This window comes from Anomalospiza imberbis, chromosome 15, assembly GCF_031753505.1.
Source record: "Anomalospiza imberbis isolate Cuckoo-Finch-1a 21T00152 chromosome 15, ASM3175350v1, whole genome shotgun sequence".
In the NCBI taxonomy this organism is placed as follows: domain Eukaryota; kingdom Metazoa; phylum Chordata; class Aves; order Passeriformes; family Viduidae; genus Anomalospiza; species Anomalospiza imberbis.
Window position 1 is genome coordinate 8,232,130 of NC_089695.1, and position 24,731 is coordinate 8,256,860.

General features: G+C 45.0%; 1 protein-coding gene and 1 long non-coding RNA gene across 5 annotated transcripts in view; one reads left to right on the forward strand and one right to left on the reverse strand.

Moving 5' to 3' along the window:
* FNIP1 (folliculin interacting protein 1) overlaps positions 1-21,515 on the forward strand; it is a 64,630-nt gene extending 43,115 nt beyond the window's left edge. For 3 of the 4 annotated variants that reach the window (XM_068205718.1, XM_068205719.1, XM_068205721.1), the window contains exons 7-18: positions 387-470; positions 1,464-1,535; positions 2,363-2,498; positions 3,031-3,232; positions 3,616-3,701; positions 9,849-9,995; positions 11,916-12,085; positions 13,392-14,817; positions 15,172-15,340; positions 16,824-17,021; positions 17,353-17,468; positions 18,284-21,515. In XM_068205718.1, the coding sequence (XP_068061819.1) occupies positions 387-470; positions 1,464-1,535; positions 2,363-2,498; positions 3,031-3,232; positions 3,616-3,701; positions 9,849-9,995; positions 11,916-12,085; positions 13,392-14,817; positions 15,172-15,340; positions 16,824-17,021; positions 17,353-17,468; positions 18,284-18,362 (2,885 nt within the window). In that variant the 3' untranslated portion in view covers positions 18,363-21,515. The remainder of the gene's footprint in view (positions 1-386; positions 471-1,463; positions 1,536-2,362; positions 2,499-3,030; positions 3,233-3,615; positions 3,702-9,848; positions 9,996-11,915; positions 12,086-13,391; positions 14,818-15,171; positions 15,341-16,823; positions 17,022-17,352; positions 17,469-18,283) is intronic. The other variant, XM_068205722.1, reaches the window with a different exon arrangement.
* Positions 18,966-24,511, reverse strand: LOC137482994 (uncharacterized). Its single transcript, XR_011004302.1, has 2 exons — positions 24,471-24,511; positions 18,966-24,371 (listed from the first exon to the last, which is right to left on the reverse strand). It is a non-coding gene; the product is annotated as an uncharacterized lncRNA (long non-coding RNA).
* Positions 24,512-24,731: the final 220 nt, after the last annotated feature.

A 24,731-nucleotide genomic window follows, 5' to 3' on the forward strand; every position in this document is an offset into this window, starting at 1 on the left:
CCAGCAGTGTGGATGTTAAAACAAACATTATACTCTGTGATGAATCTCCTGTTTGTGGTCAAGTTAGGCTTTGAGCCTGCATAAATTAATCATTTTTCAACCTTAAAATAAAAAAATTTTAAAAAGCCCTTTTGAGAAACCCCATCCTTGTATAGGAGACAGTGGAAAGCTGGGTCTATTATTTTAATCTATAAATACTGTATAGGCCAGCTGTGAGACTCATCCTCTTAGCAGTGTTCTGGTAAAGCCTCAGAGCTGTTCTCCTGCCTGTGTTACTCTGCATTTATGTTGGCTCAAACCTTCTCCCTGCCCTGGCCCCCTCCCTATGGACTGTTCTGCTTTACTAACCTCATTCTCTGATGTGTATTTTACGTTTTGCCATGTAGGTCTTTCCCAGCTTTGCAGCCCCAGGCGGGCATTCTCAGAGCAAGGTCCGCTCCGCCTCATCCGGAGCGCCTCTTTCTTTGCAGGTTTGCTGTGTGCTGTGTGCTGTGCTGTGGGGCTAGTCTAGCTGGGGTGACAAACTGTGTGGATTTGTAGTTTAGCCATGCAAATAAGATCTCATATTTAAAAAAAAAAAAAAAAAAAAAAAGAAAAAATGGACAGTGGTGTTTGCTCCCTTACTTTTCCAGATACATTCCTTAAATCCCCAGAGGACAGCAGGCATTTAATAGTCCTCTTTGGGATTGTCTGTGTTATGTTGTTTTGGAAACCTAAATATTTAAATATGGATTTAATATTTATGGGGATAATATTTCACAATGATGTCAAGCTATTTCGATCTGGATTGGTTTCAGCCAAACTGAAAAAATTAGAGCGAAATTAGATTCATTCAAAATGGACATTTCTTGCTTTTAGTGGCTGGATCTTATTTCCATGGCTGAGTAGCTTTATTTCACACACATATTTGTAAAATATATCACATCTAAAGACTGTTGAGCCTGACACACCTTTGATCTTGTCTATATGCAGACTGTGAATCTGGACAGCTTACAGCTTAGTTGAACAACCAATGCACTGTTCACAACTTAAAAGTATCAATTTCTTAAAGACAGCATTCAAAATGTCTTTAAAAATACATATATAATACTTGAGAAAGTATGGGAATGAAGTTGTGTTTATTTTGAGTTTTGGTGGGTTTTTGCCTATTCACTAAGTACTACAAATGTGACCAACATCCTCTTGGTACAATAAAATTTTATTGAAAACTCTCTATGGAAAGAAACAAAGTCCTGGTTTTCATTTGCACTAAAATAGGTGTATGGATTTGAGAAAAACTAATACAGGCTTCTCAGGTAAGTGTTTTGGTTTGTTCAGCTAAGCAGCCTTTATTGGTGATGGCCTTGTGCAGTGCTGTTGATCTGAATTAATGAGCATGTTTTTGTTTCATTAATTACGTGGAGATCTGCAAACAAGAAAGGAACTGTACATTCCCCTGCTAATTGGTATTCCTTGTTTTACAGTTCACAGCAACCCTATGGATATGCCTGGGAGGGAGCAGAATGAGGACAGAGACAGCGGTATAGCAAGATCTGGTAATGGCAGTTCCATGTGTTAACCCTGTAAACTCCAAAAATATTCATTTGTCACGGGATCTCTGCACATCATGAAGTAGTGCTGAAATGGGATTGTTCAGGTTTGCTCTGTGACATTAATGACACCTCTCTGTACAGGTCCAGATGGTGCAGGTGTTGAGGGCACCTCCCAGTAACCTGACAGCAGTGTCTTTTATTATTGCTGTGAATAAGCAAGGCAGATTAAATATTGAATGAGCTTGCAGCACTTCTAAACAATACTTGCTGTCATCTCCTTTCCAAATCCAGGAGACCAGGTTGGATGGGGCTTAGAGAAACCTGGTCTAGTGAAAGGTGTCCCTGCCCATGGCAGGGGATGGAATGAGATGAGCTTTCAGATCCCTTCCAACCCAAATCATTCTGTGATTCTGTGTTCCTGTGATGGTAATGTTAAAACGTGAATTGGCCTCAACAACACCCCTTTCTTCCCTCCAAATTCAGGATGTTGGACACTTGGGCTAGGATTGTAAAGGCTGTTAAAGGATGTGATCAACATTACTCCTTTCCACAAGGAATTTATTTCCTGATACTCAGGTTGCTGAGCAAGGTGCATCCTGTGCATTACCTATTATGTAAATCAGCAGGACTGTCCCACCCTTGTTGTGCTTGTATGGCTTGTTAATGTCATTATAAACTGGTTATTTTTATATTAGAAACATAGATAAGCAAAAGAGAAGGCACTTGAGAAGCAGCACCAGTATATCTTAAGGGACTTCATTTAGTTGCTGGTGTTACATTCTAAATGCTCTTTTTTTCTGGAGAGGTTTTTATTCCTCTTGTTCTTGCAGCATCTCTTAGCAGTCTGCTCATCACTCCGTTTCCATCTCCGGGCTCCTCGTTCAACAAGAGCTGTGCCAGCAGCTACCAGCGGCGTTGGCGTCGCAGCCAGACCACCAGCTTGGAGAACGGGGTCTTCCCTCGATGGTGAGCTGGGGATGGAAGTGCTGCTTGCTGCCCATACACCATTGTCAGCCTGATTCTGCCCTTGCATATGTACAGCTGCTCCTGCTGATGCTTTCAGTGGGGTATTTACAGAGGTGTAAGTCAGGCTGATCTTTTTTAGTCTCTGTGTTCCTCATGGTGTTCATTGTTTTTTCACTAACTGGAAAACCTTCAGCAACATGTAAATCTGTAGGCTGTATTTTTGAGGACAAGAAGCCCTAAAATTGTACTCAAAACACAAATTCTTGGCAGGAATGAGAGAGAACTAGAATACCATATTCTGATCCTGTGAACACTTTGAATCTGGTTCCAGAGTTTTGTGATTGCAGAATCAATTAATAGTTGTTTATAAAAAATCACGAAGGGGTTGTTATCAAAGATGATGATTTGACAGCACATTCAAGCAAAAGGTATTTGTTGAAGTTAAATGTTCAAGAACTGAATCACACAGGAAACCAAGGTACAACTTTAAGCAGTGGATTACATTAACTTTCCCTTTTGTTCATGCTCTAAGGTCCATGGATGAAAGCTTCAACTTGTCAGATGACAGCTCTGGTCCAAACCCAGGAATTGTTAGGAAGAAAAAGATAGCAATTGGAGTTATTTTTTCACTCTCAAGAGATGAAGATGAAAACAACAAATTTAACGAGTTCTTTTTTTCACACTTCCCTCTTTTTGAGAGTCACATGAACAAACTGAAGAGTGCAATAGAACAGGTAAACACAGTTGCTTTGGCTTCTTGCACTTGTACTGCTGTATGTTCTCTCAGCCCTGTCAGATTAATTTCTAACTCCTGTTGCTAGTTACAAAAGTGGGATCAACTTGATGTTGGGTGTGGGAATTGCATCACCGCAGTTAAAACTTGGACCCCTTTTATGGCTTGAATGGTGAAAAGCACAAAAGAGGCAGAAGCTGCAAATGTGCCTCACCTGTCTTCACTCAGATGGGAAAGTTGGCACTTGGACTGTCACTTTATCACTTAAAAAACATTATTTGCATGACCAGTTGAACAAAAGATAAAGTCAAACACATGACTTGGTTTTCCACTTTCTGTGCTTCCGTAGCTCTGTTACTTATCTGTTTAATGATTGTTTTCAAGGCCATGAAAATGAGTCGGAGATCAGCTGATGCCAGCCAGCGGAGTTTGGCATATAACAGAATTGTGGATGCCCTGAATGAGTTCAGGTGAGCTCTATGTCTCCTGTCCTTTCTGTCTCTTTCTTCAAAAGCACTTGAGCCTGTTTTAGAAGGATCTTCTTAGTGCAGGATAAGTAACTTAAAATGTCTAAAGTCTTCTGCAAAAGTTAGGACAGCAAAGGACTGGTGATACCAAGCCATCCTAATATGTCTGAGGTTTTGGATTTTTCCAAGTGTGCGTGTCCATCAGGCCTGTGTGAACAGGACACAGATGTTCAGGGTTTTCTGTGCTTTAGGTGATAAGGAAGCTCCCAGTGACCTCTTAAATGGTCTTTTGTGGCCTGTTGAGAGGGAGAAAAGCATTGAAAAGCCCTGTTAGGGAAATCCTCCTCTAGTGCAAAGCTGACCCCTCTCTAAGCTGTGCTCTAAAGGCATTTCAGAAAAACAGCTAGGAAGAGGGAGAACTGTCTTTTCCCACAGTCAAATGCAGTGCTGTAATCTCTGGCTATTGGTACCTGCAGAGCCTCTCTGTTCAACAGTTATTATACAAAGTAACACAGATAAGCACTTCCCTGGCATTTAGCTGTATTTTCTTTCCATAGTTGAAGTCATGGGGAAAGGAGTTAAGATGAAATCCGTCTGTTTCGAGTGATTCATCTCCTCTCAGATGGGAGTGGCAGGGTGCTTCCTTTTACAACCACTGTAGAGCTACTTTTTAGAGACATTATTGAAGACAGCTCTCTGATGTTATAAAAAGAAATTTCTGACATCAGGATGTATTTTACTGAACAGAGAAGGGGCTGATTCTGATTCTGAGGGCTCACTTATTTTTCCACAATTCCACTTCTTACCTGAATGCCATGGATTAGGTGGTGCTACAGGATGAAGGCACAGTGTATTTTAAATTTTTTTAGAAGCTCACCTCCAGGCAGTCACAAGGAAGGGCAGAGGATATGTCCTGTAGGGACAGAAGGCAGAAAAGAGGGAGCACGTGGGCCTGTGGTGAGAGGTGGATGGGATAAGCTGTGCCAAGAGAGGGAGCAGAGGGAGCTCATGACTGCTGGGAGCCACTGATCCAGCCCAGGGGCCTGAGACAAGTTCAGCAACTCGGAGCAGCCACAATGATTCCTCCACTCCCACAGCTCTGCCCTGTCTCTCCTCCCAGGTCTCTCCCTGAGCCATTTCTATGCCTTCCCACCCTCTGTTAATACCAGCTCCCCAGCTGTTTTCCAAACCTTCCCCCCAAAACATTCCCCCTCAAGATATATGCAGCAGACTTTGCCCATTCTCCTTTGTCCTTCCAAGTTAAAAAGTTCCAGAGGACTGGGGAGGGGTGCCTATCCCAAGTCAAAAGCAGGAAAAAAAACCCTGAAAACAGAGGCCAGATAGCCTGTGCTGGCTTTTCCTCCTGGAGGGACACTCAGCAGTGCTGAACTGGGATGGGGTGAGGAAGGCTGCTGTGGTCAGGCTCAGGAAGAAAGCACTGTCCCAGCAGACACAGGCAGATTGGCACTCACTGCACATCAGGAGCTGGGATCGTTCCCATGACATGGCCATTGCATAACCAGCACTTGGAGCATGTAACCACCAGTTCTATGCAGAGGTTTCCATGGTGATATAAATATTGCTCTTTAATAGTGTAATGAAGTTAATTAAATCCAGTTTAATTTCATAGAAACTAATTTCCTGGGGCAGCACCCTTTGGCAATTTAGGGTTTTGCTGGGGTTTTTTAAGGGATTGCATTCAGAGGTGGGCAACATCTGGTGCCCCCAGTTGAGGCAGGGTCCTTGTGCCCCTGTGAGATGCAAGAGCATGTGTCACCCTCATTTCTGTGACATGCAAGACCCCCTTGCTTTTCAAAGCAATGCAGGATGTGTCTGGTAAGAAGAGAGAGGTATATTTAAATACCAAAGGCTGGATGCAAAGATGCTTTGGCACAGGTTCAGCAAACCCATTTAGGACACTATTATCTCTTTAGGTGTCTGCTTTCCCACTGAAGTCACGGGGAAGTCAGGAGGAGAGTCCTTTGGTGAACCTGAGACTTGTGTTGATTGCTGTCCTCTTAGCAAATTGTGCTGGAGGGAAGAAGGGTGCTGACTTCAGTGGGTTGATGATTCTAAAATGTAATCCTGTTGCTGGTTTAACTCATTGCAGTCTAGTCGTTGTAAGGCGAATATTTTTTTTGTTTGTTTTTCTTTAAACCCCCCAGATTTTCAGAGGTGCTCAAGAATAGCTGATGTGCACTCATCTGCTGATCAGAATAACCTCAGATCAGTGGGCATGGGGGATGTGCTGCCCTGCTGATCAGGGAAGGTAGCGTGCCACCCCAGAGTCCTCTCTGCAGGAAGGGGCTGTGGCTGTAGGTCATTCCACTGCCTGCAAAAAGGGAGCTGGATCAAAGCTGGAGAACAAAGCTGCCTTCTCTCGAAGGCCCAGGCTGCTCCTGCAAATGGAGGCTGTTGATAAATTTGCCATCAGTTTGGTGCCCAGCTCCAGGCCTACCTTTGCATCATTAGTCACTTTACAGCAATTTTTAATTTTCTAAAGCACTGATGGGTTTAGCTATTAACACTTGACTTAGAGGCTTAGAACTCTCTGTGGATGTCAGCTGTGCAGACACATGACTTACGAAATAAGCTACTGTACTTGCATAAACATTTTGGCTCCCCAGTCCCTGAGGCCAATGCAGCACATTGATAACACAGATTATGCATGTGACTAATACCTGTGTGGCACAAACGCAGGCTGGCAAGGAAACCCTGATCGCAGGGCCTGGGGAAACACCTCTCTGCTCTCTGGCAGACAGATTTGATCCCATTTTCTGCCAGTAATTTTTAAGCAGCTTATGCTGCTGTGAGCTGAGTGGTGCGTTGTGCTCAGTGGTGCCAGCACGGGCTCTGAGTTGTGGGGGAGCCCCGCTCCTGCATTCCCCGCAGTGGGGATTGCCTTTGTTCTGCTGTTCCTTTTTAAGGAAAAAATCATCTTTGGAAGGAAGGAGTGGGGATAGGAAACAAATGTATGTGAATTAAGCTTTATAAACCACTGATTATTTTCTTTCTTTGCTGTTATGTTGTGGCTTCTGAATAGCAGAGCAGCTGTGTGGGCACAGTGCTGAGGGTCAGTGTGTTTTCCTTGGGGAGGAAGGGGGCTGCAGCGGGATGCTTTCATCCATGAGGAGCTGTGTGGCTCATTTGGTTTGTGCAGCACCAGGGAAAGATGTCTCGGATTGGTACTGAAAATTGGCACTGAAATGGAGGGTGGTTGTGGGGTGTACGTGGGTGAGGGTGAAGCAGGGAGCAGCTGTGCTGTGGAGTCTGTGGGAGCCGGGCTGCTCACCTTGGTGCCACCTGTGCCCACAGGACAGGCAGACCCCAGAGGAATTGGGCTGGGCTTGGCTCAGAGCTTCCTTTTTGCTTGGCCAGGCTGGGCTTCACTGGCTCTCAAACGCTGTGAGATGTGAAGGTGTTTCCTGAGGGGCTCCTGTGCCCCTGTGCTCGATGCTGCATTGCTGGGGCCAAGGTGCCTGGAGGCTCCAGGCTGGAGTTCAGCCTCCCCGCGGCGTTTCCAAATATAAACCAATTTAAATGTACTGGAACCCTCAAAAGAGCAGAGTCTCTCATTAACTGAGCTTTCCCTCACATGCTGGAGTGTGTGAGGGGAGGGAGGGGAGGGGGTGCTGCTGCAGATGGCCAAGAGGAGAGGGGCCAAGTGGGTTTTTAATGATTGTTATTTTTAAAATCCAGTTAACTTTTCTGTAGTGTTTGAGGAAGGTTTCTCGGTGTCGGTTTTTTGTTTTGTTTTCGTTTTTGCCGTTTGCTATCTGGCAGGAGAGCCCTTCCCTGGGTGTTTGAAGAGCTGGGAAGCAGTTAATCCTTGCCCTTGGTCTCCGTGCCATTGCTGCCTTCGCTGGCTGGAGGGTTCCCTGTACTGCAGTCACATGCCTGCTGGCCACGGGCCAGGGCAATCTGATCTGGCTCGGAGGAAACACTATCAGCTGCAGATGCAGCCAGGGTTACCAGAATAGTAAATAACGAATCACAAGACTCAGGCTATCTTTTCAACGAAAACAAGTATTTTAATATGTTGGTTTTAGTATAGAAGTAGTTTGTTTTTTCAAAACAGCTGAGCTACAAGAGGCTTGCCTTGGGTTAGTTTGCATAGGATGGAGAAATAAGCTGTATTTTACGTTAAGTTGTGCTGTTTATCTTCATCTTCTCAGGTCAGCTGTGTCTGGGGGGTGTAAGTTTTCATATTTGTTTTGAGCTTTGAAACTCCTTGAGTTTGAAATCCTTGGACTTGAGGTTTCTTTTTTTTTTTTTTTTTTTTTTTTTTCTTTTTTGTTATCTTTAACATGCGCTCCAGTTACTGGGCTGTGAACAGAAAGCTTTCCTAGTCCTAGCTTGCCCCCTGCAGAGGAATGAACTCCCAGTACCCCACGACTCTGTGCTGCTGGAGACCCTCTGGTGCCCCAGAGGCAGGGCTGGTGTCCCTGGCTATGTGCCCCACTCTAGGTGGCAGGACTTGTGCCCAGGTCTGTCACCAGGCTGGGCTTTCCTCCCAGGACAGGACCCGCAGCCGAGGGTAACATGGAGCAGCTGCTGAGGCTGCTCCAAAGTGACCCAGCAGACAGCAAAGCCTCTGGGGACTGGGGAGTGCAGAGGTAACTCAGCTGTCCCCCTCTCCAGCACACTGACTCTTTTGTGGTGCTCTCATCATGCTTCTGGCAGTGGAGGATTTGAAAGTAACCTTTGAAGAAGACAGGGTTGATTTTGACTGTTGTGAGCACAGGGAATGGATTTTGTAATTGATAAAAATTGGTAGGAAAAGTAAGGCAGAGAATGCCACTGCCCCCTCACCTTCTTCCTTCTGGAGCAGTGACCTCAGTCACCTTTGCTGCCCTTTGGGGAGCAGCTGTGGGCTCACCACCCAGCTGCTCCTGTGCCCAGTAACTGGGGTGACTCCCTCCTCCCCGGGGAGCCCCAGGGCGGGATGTGCTGTGCTGCTGCTGACGTGCAGCTCTCACTTCCTGGGAGTTTCACTTTAAACACTCAACCAGGGAAGATTTGCCAGCTGCTGTTCAGTGTGTGTGCCTGCCTGGTGTGCACAGCTTTGCTTCTGAAAGTGTCTGTAAATTCTGAGACCACGATATCCAGAGAAGATATATAAGATAGAAGTTCTGAAGTTTTTATATCTATAAAAAAGAAGATATAAGATCTTCATAAATCAGGGGTGGTGCTAGGGATAACGGGGTAATGTATATCTTTACCTTTTAAAACAAAAATACTTTGCCTAGGAAAAGTAGTGCATTAGGCAGGGAGAAACCTGAATTGATCAGTCATTTCCCATGTCCTTTTGGGTTTTTTCAGTCTTACATTTTTACTGTGTTAAAAATACAGCTTCCCATAGTGTCATAATGTAATTATGTAAACTAAACTATAACTTGTTTATATTTTAGAGCAGTTTAACAGTAATCTGAGGTATTTTAATCTGGTATTTTACTGCAGAGTAAATTTTTCATCGTACATTTACTGTCCTCTGTAGAGTCAAAAGGATGTGGTGAGTGTGTAATAGGTACAGCCACAGGGTGACTTTGACTCTCATACTCTCTGTTTAAAGCTAAAGATGTGAATTGGTTCCCTGCTCTACACACCCACACTTCATAGGTTTAGCCTGGAGATACACCAAGTTTTTAAAGTAAGGAGGAAGTTAAAGTATTTTTATAAGTCAGATACATACAATCTTGTCCTAGTCATAAATAAAGCAGAAGTTTGTTTTAAATGAAATGAAGAACAAGCAGGGAGTTAGCAGCAAGAAGAAATGATCCATTCCTCCTTCATTCAGAGCAGAGCAGCTCTTGACTTGTGACAGGGAATGTTGCTGTGTTTGGGATCAGGTCAGGTGGATGCAGGAGGAGCCTGTGAGGTTGAGCTCTCCGAGGTAAAGGCTGAATTTGTACTATTTAATGAACAACATGGTTTGGATAATGGTTGCTGAAGAGAAATTTTGTTTCTGATAGAAATGATAGATGATCTAAATGTTGCACAGAATTCTTTTAAGCTGGGATTTCTACTTTTCATTGTTGTTCAGGGTTTTTTGTTTGGTTGGGTTTTTTGAGGGTTGTTGGGTTTTTTGGTTGGTTTTTTTGTTTGCTTTTTTTCCTTTAACCTCCTGGATTTTTTGGTTTTGTTTTCTAGAACAACTATTTGCAATCTCTACACGATGCCACGGATTGGGGAGCCTGTCTGGCTCACCATGATGTCAGGGACACCAGAGAAAAACCAGCTGTGCCATCGCTTCATGAAGGAGTTCACTTTCTTGATGGAAAATGCTTCTAAAAATCAGTATGGTGGATTTTAGTTTCTAAATTATATATGTGATTGTGCCTTTTTATTTCAAACCAGTTTTTAAATCAGTTGTTAAAATCCTGATAATCAAAGAATCAAAAGGCCATCTAAGAAATTATCTCAATAAATTCCTGCTTCCTCACAATCCTCTAAATCTTGATGGAGGCTGAACATCTGAAACATGTCCATAGGAAGTGTGTGGTGTGTGTGTATGTCTGGAAAGGGGTGAAGATACCTTACAAAATGCATTAACTCATCTTTCAGAATCAGCTATCATATGATGAGCAGGATTATACATTCAGGAAGAGCTGTGTGTGTAATACTGTCAGACCACAAATTGCTCTCAAACCTTAAATCATTTTAAATTGCCACTAAAGAACTGCTGTGCTCTGTAGTGCTCACTCACCTCTCTGGCTCAGGCCCCAGCTGTGAGCAGATGCTGACAACAGAGAAAGAAAGAGTTCCTGATAAACTGGGGAGAATCTGATAAATCTACTCTTTTGTCAATACTTTATCCTCTTTCCCCAGGGCATATGAGTGGGGGAAGTTTTAAAGGGCTTATCTCCATTAAAGTCCTAAAAAGAGCACAAACCTAGGTTGGGTGGGAATGGCACTAGCAGATGAGATGTTTGGTCAGGGGCACTGCTCCCTGCAGGGTGGGAAGGGGCTGCTGCTCCCATCCTCCAGCTCTGCCACCACCTTTGTCCTCTCTTCTCTCCCCTGAGGGGAAGGTGGCAGTGGTCACTGTGGCAGTGGTCACTGTGGTCTGCCTGCTCCTGCCCCAGGGCAATGGGAGAACCTGCAGGGAGTTGTGAGGGGTGCAGATGTATTTTCTTAAGATCAGTTCCTGCTTCCTGGAGGGTCTTTGCTGGGATTGTCTCCTTTGATCCCTGCCATTCTGAGTCCTGCACATGTTGGTTACATTTAAATAGCCATTTATTTGGGTTTGTTTTCTTTATTTTAAGTATAATAAGATTTTGAGTGATGGAAACCAGAGAAAAATTAAGCTCTTGATCCTTCCCAATCTAGTTTTAAATCTCCTCTCCTCCTTTGGCTGTCACTAGTGTGTCTGCATGGAAGCTGTGGGGTTCCTGATGCTTGTAAATTATTCAAATAATACTACTTTGAGACATTTGGCTCTTTTCCTACCCACATGTGAGCCACTGTGGCGACCAGCACTATGTGTTGGTGTGTGGAGCCTCCTGGGCCAAGCTCCTGCCAGGAAAACTGACTGGGAAAGCTCCACAGAGCAGAAACTATGCTCTGTCATTGCAGTAAATCAGATAGTTCATATTCTTCAGGAAGTTTTTTCACCTTAATTGCTTAGCTAGTGAAAACTGTTTTGCCAGCATAAGAACACAGCTTCTCTGGCTGAGCTACAGAACTTTGGGGGGGTTATTTTTGAAAAGGAGCAGCCATATAGGCTGAAATTGCACAAAAGGTAGGTGAAAGAACACAGCACCCAGCTATTTTACAGGTTTGGTAGCAGTAGTCTTCCTTCTAATCCATAGTCACGAGTCTTAGGGGTTTGGGATCTCCTTGGAGTACAGGGGCCACACAGTGGCACTGCTTTCTTATAGTGAATGAAATAAATTGGTTTTGAGATGTTTTACAACATAAAACTTGCAAAATAGAAAGTCTTATAATTATTGCCAAACAGAGTGAGAGAGATGCCACAAAGCTGAAATATTTCATTTTACTTTAAATGTGTGTTCTAAAAAGAGCTTTGCCAGGGTGGGAGGGGGGGTCCAGCCACCCTTTCTCTCCACAATGAACCAAGACTGAAGGGATGATCTCTGCTGATTTTGTCAGGCTGTTTCTTTAATCTTGATCCATACAGACTAGAGCTGCTGTCAGTTTAACATCTTGAGTGTATATCTGGAAAAAGAAAAAACATGTTGAACATTTTGCTTTCAGGTTTTTACCAGCTTTGCTGACTGCAGTGCTGACTAACCACCTGGCCTGGGTCCCCACTGTCATGCCCAATGGCCAGCCACCAATAAGAATCTTCCTGGAGAAGCATTCTTCCCAGAGTGTGGACATGCTGGCCAAAACTCATCCCTACAACCCGCTGTGGGCTCAGCTCGGTACGTGGCAAATACCTCTAAACCCCCAGCAGCTTTATATAAAGGGGAGTGCATGAGGTGGGGTTTATGATGCTGCTTACTCCCCTCCCAGGTTATTTATTTTTAATACAAAATGAGACAAAAGCGTGTTTCAATCTTAGAGGTGGTCACTGTGATTTTTTATGCTCTAAGTTTTTAAGGCATTATCCATTAAAAAATGTTAGCCAAAAAGTAAAGCCCTCTTTAGTCCTCTATTCTGGGTCCCTTAAGGTCCCCTGCTCTGGTGCTGGTGGAGGATTCCAGGCCTCCTCTGGTCCTCCTCCTCCTATATGGAAAATCTGCTTTTATGTTTTGGGGTGCCACTATCACTAAACCTCGTTCTGGAATGAGAAAACCAAGAAATCTCATCTTTTGATCAGAAGTGAACATGCTTTTAATACAACAGAGTGAAGAAGAACAGGAAGTCAAAGCTTGGCAACCCCCAGGGAAGGTCTCAGAGCTCAGTCAGTGGTGTAGCTGGTCATACCGTCTGATGTGCAGAAGAGCAGGGGAGGTCAGATTGTCCTGCTCTGCACACACACTCAGTCATAGAATTTGGTCAGGGAACGGAAGGAAGGTTTTGTGATGTTGTCCTATTATTGTACAGGTAGGAACGGCCAGGGTGTTGGCAAGAAAACTTGATTTCAGGCCTCATGTGGCTTGAGGGACCCACTGTGGTTAGGGTGGCTTTCAAGAGGACTCCTTGTCCCCTCAGCCCTGCAGTCATGCAGTGCCCTAATACCTCCAGAACACACAGGCACAGGCACTTGACCAGGTGACTCGAGTACAGCCAGAACACCCCATCCAACCCATAGCAGAACTCAAGGAAGAGAAGGAGGTTGGCTTCAGCCACGCACCTGCCATGGTCACTTTTTGTCCTCATTCCTGGCATAGGTTTATTTCTTTTACATCTTTCTCTTGTGGGTAAAAGTCCAGCCCACTTTCCAGACTCTCTAGGGTAATTTGGCACAGATGTCTCCTCTCTCCCATGGCTGTATAAGGATCATAGGAGATAAGCCTCCAAAGCCAGAGTGAGGTGGTGTGAATGCTCCCTGATGTGTGAGATCAGATGTCCCCCTGACCAGTGGCTCACCTTACAGATCATACCAACAGCATCTTTGGAATTCTCTTACTGAAAACAAAATACAGCATAGCTGTTGTAACTCTACTGCTTTAGTATTTCTCTCTTGTAGACCTGGTCTTTGAAAAGCGGCCCAAAAGCTGGCTGTTAGAGGAATAAATTATTGCAAAGATGCCAAGTAATTGTGTGTTTAATTTCCTGTCCTAGGTGACCTTTATGGGGCCATCGGATCACCTGTGAGATTAGCGAAAACAGTCGTGGTTGGCAAAAGACATGACCTGGTCCAGAGGCTGCTTTATTTCCTCACTTACTTCATCAGATGCTCTGAACTTCAAGAGACACACCTTCTGGAAAATGGGGAAGATGAGGCCATTGTCATGCCTGGCACTGTTATCACTACCACGCTGGAGAAAGGAGAAGTGGAAGAGTCTGAGTATGTGCTTGTCACAATGCACAAGAACAGGGGCAACTTGCTACCCACCGAGTCTGAAGAGATGAGAGCTCCCAACTGCAGCTGTAAATATTGCAAATGTCCCATTTCCCTCGCACAGAACATAGAAGGTGTTGCACAGCAAGAGAGAGAAGACATGCAAAGCACTCCTAAGGTAGATCTGGAATCTTCTTCAGATGAGAACAGAACCATCGTTCCTGAGGATGGCCAGGAAGATGCCGTGGATGTGACACAGCCAAGGCCCTGCCTGGACACCAAACTAGAGACTGTGGTGTGCACAGGGTCAGCTTCACCCGAGAAATGTGTGGGGACAGAACCTTGTTTGGAGCCAACAGCCAGCACATGGAGGAGTGAGGATGTGCTGGAGCCAGGCAGCCAGGCGGGAGGTGGGACAAGGACACCCGGCATTGCTGTGGAGAAGAAGCCACCTGATAAGCTCTTCATGGACACGTTTCCATGCAGCGCTGCCGAGGCTCAGACAAAGGTGACTTTCCTCATCGGAGATTCCATGTCACCTGATTCAGACATTGAACTGAGGAGTCAGGCAGTAGTGGAACAAATTGCCAGGCATCACAGCCCGCCAGCAGCGGAGGCAGGAGTGTCTGCTGATCAGAACTGTGAAGCTAAACAAACTGTTGAGGACCAAAATAGAGACTGTGGGACAGCTGAACCCTTTCCTCAAGTTGCTAGCGAGCATCAGAGCTGGAACTCAAACCCATACAGTGCTGAGAGCATGAGTCTGTTTGATGAATATTTCACCGATGACAGTTCAGTTGAAACCCAGACTACTGATGATATTCCAGGGCAAGCAGCTGCAAACCTTCTTGCTCACAACAGTAGCTTAGAATTTTCTACAAAGCTGTGTACAAAGGCTTGCAAACCACCTAGTGAATTTTGTAAATTTATGGACTCTGTTCGACAAGAGACCTACAAAAACTGCTTTAATGAGCAGGACCAAAGAGAGAAAATCTCTATTCGCGTCCCCCATGGGGACAGGGAAAATGTAGAGAAAAAAGTGGCCCCAGGAATTGATTGGGACATTCCAAGAAATGAGAGTTCAGACAGTGCCCTGGGTGACAGTGAGAGTGAGGATACAGGCCATGATCTAACTAGACTGGGTAGTAACTATTATGGAGGAGAGCAAGAGGACTGGGCAGAGGAATATGAGATTCCCTTCCCTGGGTAAGTACTGTTCAGCACTAACAGAGCCTAAAAAAGATGGAAGCTCTTCTCATGTCACGTATTTGGAGGGCTGTAGCCTAACTTGGCATCAGGGGTTGGAAAAGTGTCTCTTGAGCTTGCTGGTTGTTGAGGAATATTGAGAGATCAGTTGTCTGGAAAAAAATACTAATGGTGTATTGTGATCTTGGCTTGTATTCTCTGCTTCCATAAGCTGACTGCAAAAGCTGACTGTAACCTTTTTTAAAAATGCTTGACTTCAAGTTAGAAGAGATATGAAAAAAGTAGAAATGCAACCTATGTAAGCTGAATTTGCTGTTTACTGTTGTACATCTCTTTGATATGCCTTTCTTGCAGGTCAAAATTAGTTGAAGTCAACTCTGTCCAGCCCAGTATTGCCAATTTTGGAAGATCCTTACTAGGAGGCTACTGTTCCTCTTATGTCCCTGACTTTGTTTTGCAAGGAATAGGAAGTGATGAAAAGCTGAGGCACTGTTTGGTGTCAGATTTGTCTCATGCTGTGCAGGTAATTAAGCTATATTTGGTAAATGTATTTCTCACAGTAGGGAAAGATAAATGTTTGTGAAAGTACAAACCTGCTGGAAGTGGAAATATTTCCTATCACAGCTCCTGTCAGATTTCTCCAGTCCCAGGTTACCAATTTTTCTCTGCTCTCAATTAATGTATCTGAAAAACATGGATATTTCACTGCAATTTGGAGCATGAAAGATCAGACTCCCACTGAAGCCAGCTGGGAGGCTTGTGCCCTGGGAAGATGGATCTCAGTGCTGAGCTGCATCGTCTCCTGTAGGCTTGGCAGCTGATGGTTGTGTCCCCACAGGATGGAATGATGTTAAACAAGCCCATATGCTGAGGCTGTGCCTCTCTTCCTGGTCACAGAGTCCTTCTGCAGTGGTGCAGAAGCTCTCATTGCTCCCTCCTTTGTCCCTGCAATGTCTGACCAATGTGCTGCTGCTTGTGCAGCAGAATGTGTTCTCCATCACGAATGCTCAGTTTTTTGGAGACATTGCTCCTTCTTTAGGATGGTAATCCGTGTGTCCAATAGCACTGTCCTCATTGGAAAAGGAGAAACCAGTGTAAAGATAATGGTCTGAAGGGAACTTGTTCTTCTGACATGTTGGAGATCATCTCTCCTCCACAGCAGTTTTTTTCCCTAGATGAACTGGGGCATGACTAGGAAGTGTGGTATTTCCTCCCCCTTTTACCAGGAAAGAAGTAGAAAGCAGGCTGTCACTGAAAGTGTGACATCTGCTCCATCTACTTTATTCCCCAGAGAATAAGGAAAAACATACTGGTGAGCAGCCACTTTCCTGAGACCTTCCAAAAAGTCCCCTTTTCTCTACTTCTCACTTCAACAATGTGCATTAGACCTGTAGCCCTTCTCCGCATGCCCTTGCTGACTCCCTGGAAGCAGATATTTGCTAACAGTTCAGCCCAGAAAATTTATTAGGGAAGGACACTGGGTTTCCAAGTACTCTCTTTTTTGAACCCTTTTTCGTGGCTTTGGAGAGGTGGAACACCAGCAGAGGGGAATGGCAAGGCACAGACTTGGTTCCTATCTCCCTCTGCTGGCCTCTTGTGAAGGAAGACCAGACCTCGTTAACACAGCCGTGCTAAACAGCAAGTTGGATTTTTGGTGCTTTCAGTTTTAGAAGTTTAAAATACACTTTAGATATGTCAGAACTCTTTATATCAAATACCAAAAAGATGTAACTGTCAGCTAGTGACATGCTTTAAAGCCTGTAAGAAAAGATAAAATAGCCACTATCCTTCTAAGACTGTGCCTTGCTCACAAGCCCCCGCTGGTTTCATGGATGGAATGCAATGTGGGCAGATGTATTTTAGGTGAAGCAGTGTCTGGGATGCTATCCTGCTATCCAGCAATGGCTATCCTAATACGCAGGATGGATATTTCTGTGAAAAGTTTTGTGAAAAGACTGCTGTCATTTGTCATTCTTGGGGATCTGCTCTTCATTTTTTGTTCCTAGCACCCTGTTCTGGACGAGCCCATTGCAGAAGCTGTCTGCATTATTGCAGACACGGACAAATGGACGGTGCAAGTGGCCAGTAGCCAGAGGCGAATGATTGAGAATAAACTAGGAAAAGAAGTGTTAGTCTCCAGTCTCGTCTCCAACCTGCTTCATTCCACTCTTCAGCTTTACAAGCATAATTTATCTCCAAACTTTGTAAGTCTAAATGGAAATCACGGGGGCAATGGTTTTCAAGCACCCCTTAACTTCACGGTTAGAGATACATAGGGCTCTGCCTGGTGTTTGTATTCATAGCCAGTGCAACTTCTGGTGTAGCTGTTTGTGATGCCTATTGAAATGCCACTCTAATCAAAACAGCTACCTCATTATTTTTGATTTAACATGTAATCAAAGGCTTCTGCTCAAAAATGAAAGTCTTGCCAGAGAATATCTCACCCAGACACGGCCACAGAACAGGGGTGTGGGATGTGTGCTTTCTGGTTTGGTTCTGTTTTCTCCCTGACACAACTCCCTTTGCTTTTTTTAGTGTGTGATGCACCTGGAAGATCGGCTGCAGGAGCTCTACTTCAAAAGCAAGATGCTGTCTGAGTATCTCAAGGGCCAGATGAGAGTCCATGTCAAGGAGCTGGGCGTGGTGCTGGGGTATGGTCACAAACTTCTCCCAGCAGTGCTACCCTGGGTGTCCTGGTGCCACATCCTCTGCCTGGGCTTGTTCCTAAGCACGGCGAAATGGATTCCTAAATGGGACTGGAACTCCTAAGTTACCCATGGCTTCAGGCTTCTCCTTAGGCATTGCTCAATCACAAGGATCCCCCAGCCTTTCAGTCTTCCCTGCGGGCAGGAAGATGGGCTCAGCACTCCGGAGCTTATCAAACTCCCTTCTTAGTTGGTCAGTCGTCACTGAACAGCATGGGGCACCTGATTCCTCCAGGGTGACTTTCCCTACATGGCAGGAAACACTCTCTGTGTCATGTAAGGCACATAATACCTCTCTGTGGGTGTGGGGCATGGGCACAGGAGCTATTTAAGGGGTGTTTATAGGAAGGCTCTGAGTACGTTTTCCTGCAGAGGAGTGCAGTGTGAGCAGGAGGGCACACAGAGCATGTGTTGTGCTGGACGTGGCAGCTTTAGCTGGTCCTCTGCTCCTGAACTGTGTCCCCCAGCTATTATTCCCTTTACTCTGAAGTTAGGCAGGAATTTTCCTTCCCCCATCTGCTTCCTCACCAGTTTGTTTGCCCTGTTAAAAACCCAGCAGACAGGTGGGAGCTGAGGCAGTGCTGACACTGTGGGAGCAGGCACATCTGGAGGGCTGGGAGGAGCAATCTGGCAGCTGCAGTGTGTAGCCCACAGCCCAAGTGCAAGTGCTGGGGCTCGAGCAGGCGGTGTGGATTCTGACACGTGTTCAGCCTAGTGACATTTCAGGTTGGATTAAACATGACTCTTCTGCTTCCTTTCAGGATTGAATCCAGTGACCTCCCCTTGCTGGCAGCTGTAGCGAGCACTCACTCTCCGTATGTTGCCCAGATCCTGCTTTAAAATGCCAGAGGCCACAGACTTTGACTTTTTGCCTCTCTGGAAACAAAGTGGAAGACAACTTGTTCTGGCTCCTTTCTCTTTGCAGCAAGTAAAACAAACTGCTTGTTGAGCTTGCAGCACCTCCGTATATGACTGCATGGTGTGCAAACAGTTGGAGACTTCTCTTCTCCCACGTAGCGATTTAAAAAAAAGGATAAAGAAAGGAGAAAGGAAAACTGAGTAAGCCCAAGATTTCCGCCACAGAAAAGTGGAGATTTTAGCAAAGCTGAAGAGATGCATTTTTTTAGCAGTTTCTGCCACAATGGCTGACTGAGACTTATAAATGGAGGAAGAACTGCTCTGAGAAATACGTGATGCCATCGCCCCTTATAAACTGAACAAGAGAGCAGCTGCCTTCAGCCAGGCTGCAGCTGATGAGGATCACGTTAGGATCTGTAATTCTCAAGCAGCAATGATTTGTAAACAACTTCTACTTTTTCACGTCATAGTCCAATTCTGAATACTTCCCAGAGGAAGAATGGGGCAGAGGCCTGGATTTTTTTGTAAGAAGCTTATTAATGACAGTCAGCTACAGAATTTATTTATCATCTTTCTCCTGGGAAGAGGAAATAGTGGGGGACAGAGGGCAACAGGGAGAACGGAGGAAGAGGCCAGCAGACAAACTAGCAATGGAGATTCTTGGTTGGATGCTGTAACCAGTATTAAATGTTTGTAATGTTTAAATGTTGCTTTATACTAGATGATGCTTTTCTTCGTCAACGTAATCAAAAATGTTAAAAACAAAAATAATCTAAAGAGAACGTTGGCTGAAATTTCCCTGTGGGTTCCCCAGAATGACATGACAATTACCTCTAACTTTTTTATGATCTGTAAAATCTTGGACCATCATATTCTTTTTACAGCAGTCAGTCAGCTATTGAAATAATGAACTAGAAATAATTGTACCAAAGCATTGGGGACAAAACAAGTAGACTATTACCCTTAATTGCTCAGGTAACTAATTGATACATTTTTTAAAACCGTTCTACAAAAAAAGTGAACATTGATTACACCATAGTGTAGTAATATCCAAATTATTTTTTGACAAATACATCCTTGCTGCAGATGACTCTAATCCCTTTTCTACTCACTCGTGTAACTACCAGCAGGAAATGTTGTTTATTTTATTCTCAGCATTTCTCTTTTACTCAGCCATCACTGGTTTGTCATTGTATATACAACAGCTGTACGAGTAGCTGATGGACCCAACCTGGTGTAAGTAATGTAAATAGACAGTGGGAGGTGGATTATGTTTTTGAAGGCTCTACTACCTCAGTTTAACTGGACACTTCATTCTAGGCTTTGCTTCGCATATTTGTCCTAGCAGCCAATTAATGTTGCTGATTTTTAGTTTCTGTTTTCATCTGTTAGGTTTAGTGTATTGAAATTCATGGATTATCCACACAAGTAGGAGACACGTATTCACTTGGTCGCTAAACTCTATAAAATTTCTATAAATACGTCATTTTGTAATCATCTTTTCAATAGTACAGCACGCCTGCTATTGTTGTTTGCAGAGTTACTTTAAGTACAAATCTATTTTAACCATTTGACAAACTTGAAAACAATAGGAGATATCCCTGCCCCACTTCTGTCAGCGACAGTTCTCCTCCCTTCCTTCTCTGGGGCCAGGATTCACCTGGAGTAGTTTTTCAGTACTACTTAAAATCTGTCACCTAAAACTCTTTTCCAGGGAGATCTACGTGGCAAACCCACCTCTCCCTTCCATGTAGGACTGAGTCTTCATCAGGAAGTGACCCCAACATTAATACAGGCAGTGTCATTGGAAACTCTTTTGTATATAAAATCTAATGCTGACTGCTGCAGGGGAAAACCTTGTGTTTAATATGTGATCCAAGGATTTGTTTCTCCCATTTTTCAAATGTCCTTTTGCTTGCCACACAATTATATTACATCTGGCTTTTGGAATGAGCACAAAACAGGGGCCCAGTTGTGTAAACACATTTCTAATGAAATATAGGATTGCACTCAGAACGTGGATGTTTAACTCTTTGCTAGGATATGTGGTGTAGGCAGTAGCTGGGATACCACGTTGTGCATAGACTGGCAGCAGTGACCTGGCGGTGTCTGTGCTGCTGGGGCTGGCAGAGGAGGGTTCCTGCCTGTGCCTTGGGAGGTTCCATGGGTGAGTTCATCCACAGCACGTGCCCAGAGAGCTGGGCAGCTCCACCCTCACCCTGGCACCCCCCAGGACTGTGCTCATAATGATCGTTACAGGAGAATACCGGTCCTCATTTGAGCCTTTATTGCACAAATTATTGGGGTCACTTTGAAATGGGTTTGACTGTCCAGAAAGGCCCTTGCACAGCTTGCAGTGAGTATTGCCGTGCGAGGAGAAGGAGGTGGCTGTTGAGTGGCACCTTCTCTGCTGCCCTCTGCCCAACACCAGCCAGTAATGGCATTAGTGATGTGCTCAGTCAGTCCCTGACGGGCCAGCCATGGATGCAGCTACCTCCTCATCCTCCCACAGTGCCAGTCCCTCCTGGCATGGCAGCACCCTCTCCACCTCTCGGCAGTATTGTGGGCAGAACACAACCAAAACCCTTGTGTGATGGGAAGTTTTCCTGTGAGTTAACTTTTTGGGTACGTGAACAATGTGGTACGTCTGTCTGTTTGTTAAATACGAAAAGGGATTTTTACAGGATATAGAATTGACTTTTTAAAATATATCACTATTCTTGTATGTGAATAGAAAACTAATGTTTGATTTGTTTTTTTCCATTACTCCCAATCTCCATTATTAACATGTCTTAATTTTCTGGCTGAAACCTAATTATACTAGGCACACAAATTAGCAGATTTGATTTTGTTGCAATTGGCAAACACTGGGCTGCTAAGAACAAAAAACTGTTTAAAAGAACAGATTTTCCACCTTGCATATGTTTTTCCTATTAGTTCTTAGAGATGTTTTGTGACAATTTTTTGCTTTCTCTAAATTATTTAGATGGTGGTACTTGTAAAATGCTGGGTAAAATGTACATACTTGTTCTCTCTTCTGTTTTTGTATATATTTCCCAAGATGTGCACTTGTATTATAATAACCATTCCCAATTTTAGGGGAAATTTGTGCAATAAATACAGTATGTCAGTTTAGTTCTGGTACCTTTTGTGTGCCTTTTTTGACATGTGCTATGAGTCTGTGGGTGAGTGAACCATCTCACATTTGACACCTGTCTCCTCTCAGCTCCCCTTTTTGGGACTTTGATTCTGGCACTTCGCAGCGCTGCAGCCATTTGAATTTGGGATCTCATAAGGAATTAATTGTTTCAAACAGGACTTTGTAATTGAACTTGCTGTCCCTTCAGCTGTGAATGTTGTTGGCCCCCAGAAGGCAATATTGAGATGGGAGGGAGGTCCTGATCCTCTGTACTGATGCTTGACTTTGTGTGAGGTGAACAAACATAAGCAGAAAGCCATTGTCTTCCACTGGTTCATACATTCATTCCTGAAGTGACCTGCAAAGAAGTTTGTCACACAGGTGTTTGTCATTGTGTTTATCACTGTATTTGTGCCCATCTGCCTGAGTACAATCCCTTCTCTGTCTCTCTGGGCTGCTGCACAGGAATGAAAGTTATTGAGGAATCTTCGTAAAGTTTTATTGAATCTAAGCTCAAATTGTGATAGCAGTGCTGCCAAGAAAAGTGAAGTAATAATCATACAACAGGAAAAACAATTAGGAAGATGTAGCAGAGTGTACAAATGAGGCTTTAAAGCATCTGGGTTAAATAAGGTCCTGTGTTCCCAAAGAATGGAAAAAGGACAAGCAGAAGACAGAAACCTTTGCCCGAAGCAGCTGCATCTCCTATTTTGAAAATCTTCTATTTTCTTCTGCATAAATGCTACATGGTTTCCTGCCCTGGTACTACCTGCCCAGGTGCCACATGCGAGGTGCAGGATGAGCTGAGGGACGAGCTGAGGTTCATGTCCCCGAGGTCCCCGAGCCCCGTCCTGCAGTGACCAGCTGCGGGGCAGGGAACACTGTGGGTCCCACATTCAGCACAGCCAGACAGCACAGGAGCCTTCTAGGATTTCCACTTGCACCTGCCAATCCTGTAAAAGGATGCCTGTGATGGGAGTGTTTGGAAGAATGGAATTTGTCCTCTCTCAGAGGAGTGAAGGCCACAACTGACTCTTGGTTGCTTAAACTGGTCCTGTAACACCACTGTGAGTTTTCCCTGTGCACAGGATGAATTGCTCTGGCTCTGCCTTCTCTGTTGGCATCCCAAGTAACACTGTCTCAATGGCTCAGTGCTCCGTGTGGGTGAGTCAACAAAAGCAATTAACACAGGACCCCTTGCCCTTTATACTGATAACACAGAGGGTTATTGCTGGCCTGGTGTTCTGTTCCATGATGGATTCACAAGGCAGAGCCTGCAGCCCCACAGCAGCACTGAAGGTGTTGAGCTGGCAGCTCCAGCAGTCTGCAGCAGGAGATGCTCGGCTTTAGCTGGGAGCTCTGCCATGGAACACTGACATGTGCACTGTGCACTGTCAGACCTCCTGCGGGGCTTCTTGGGCTGAGTGCACCTGACAGAGGGCAGAGAATTTTGTGTTACCAGAGTAGATGGTCATGAGGTGTCCTCCTGATGGGGATGGCAAGAGTAGCTGGAGTCATGTGTCTGTGTGGGTGTTTGGCAGCGATGATGTGAGCAGTAAATTCAGCAGTGTAATCACTGCAGCATCCAGAAAATGCTGATGTTAATGCCCAGAATTGATTTCCTTTTCAACTTTCCAACTAGACTGGGACATAGTACTTGCTAGACAATATTTTTAATGTATTGTTACTCCTTTTCTGTAATTCCCTTAATTTTCCTGAAGCAAAGGCGAAAGCCAATTCACTTAGCTGAGGCAAAGACAGGAAGGAAGCCACAGGCACATGAGTACCATGGCGTCTCTCATCTCCCACATTATTCCCAGGGGTCTGCAGAGGAGGATATGATTATTTTCTGTGTGGCTTAGAGCAGAGTAACCACAGGGCAATTTCTGGATCCAGGGGTGGGAAGCAGCTTGATGAGTTTGTTGCACAAAAGCACAGAGCTCTTAACAGCTCTTTGCTGAGCTCCTGTTGCTTTCTTCTCTCTTAAACATTTATTGTTAAAAAGTAGTGGCCTTGTAGTTGGAGGTAAAAGTAAGCAGAGAGCCTGGAGATACACATGACTTCTGAGTCTCTGTGCTGCAAGGAACATCTCTGTTTATGTGCTGCAGCGTGCACATTCTGTTCCAGCCATCCCTTCATTTATTTTGTGGTACAGGAGCAGTTACAGGCTTTGCACACCACCCCGGCAGCCTTCTTGTCTTCCCCCTGTACAAAATCATCTTTGTTGTTGCTGCAGGCAGATCTAAATACACCAGTGCTTCAGGTTTTAGAAAGTATTGCTGATGCTGGCTGCAGATGCTTCTTTACTGGAAGCAGCACTTTTCTGTTTTGACTGCCAAAGAACCACAAGTTCAAATCCTATGGGGTCTGTCCAGGCTTTTGGAGCAGAACCTGATTCCCCAGCAGCAGCAGCTTTGCTTTGAGAGTCCTCTGGCAGAGGAGCTGGAAGGTAAATCATCTGTGCCCAATGTGCCTGGTAGCTCTCCCAAAGGGGTGGTTAATTTTCCTGAACAGACATTACAGCACAGGCAGCTCAGCAGCGAGGAACAGGAGTGAGAGCTCCTGCCCCAACTGGCATGGAAGGTGCCAGCGTGGAGCATGCCATGGGGCTGTGGGTCCCCACATGAACCTGGTGGAAGAGCTGGAGTGAGGGGTTATGTGTAAGAGAGGTGCTGTGAATCTCCTTCTACCGAGGGACTGCTGCTGGGCAGCATTTTCTGCCTCAGCAATACCTGCTAGCCTGCAAGGCTGGGCAGTTGTGTGGCCTCTGGAAATGAACAGCTTCATGTGAGCCATCACCTACATGTCGCCCACTTGGGTCTTGCTCAGGCTCTCTGGCAGCTTGTCTCCTCCTAGAAGCATAGTAGCAGGAAGCAGCATGTTACTCCCATGTATTTGTTTATTTTCATTACCAAAAATATTTGTACAGCGGCAGAATTTGATTTCTAAACCTCTGTGTGTTCCAGCTGTTTGTTCCCAGCTAGAACTTAAGACATCTGCTCCGAGGGTGGGGATCAGTGCCTGAGCTCCTGAGAACCAGCTGCAGCAGGGCCCAGAGAGCTCTTAACGCCTGTGGCTGGTGGTTACGGTACAAGAAGGTGCAGGAGAAAGGCAGGTGGCAGCAGGTAGCTGGTCCGGCGGTTTGGGATGCCAGTGATAAGGAAAGGCTGCCTAAAGCACTCGGGAGTGGTTGGTGGTGAGGCACCCGGCAG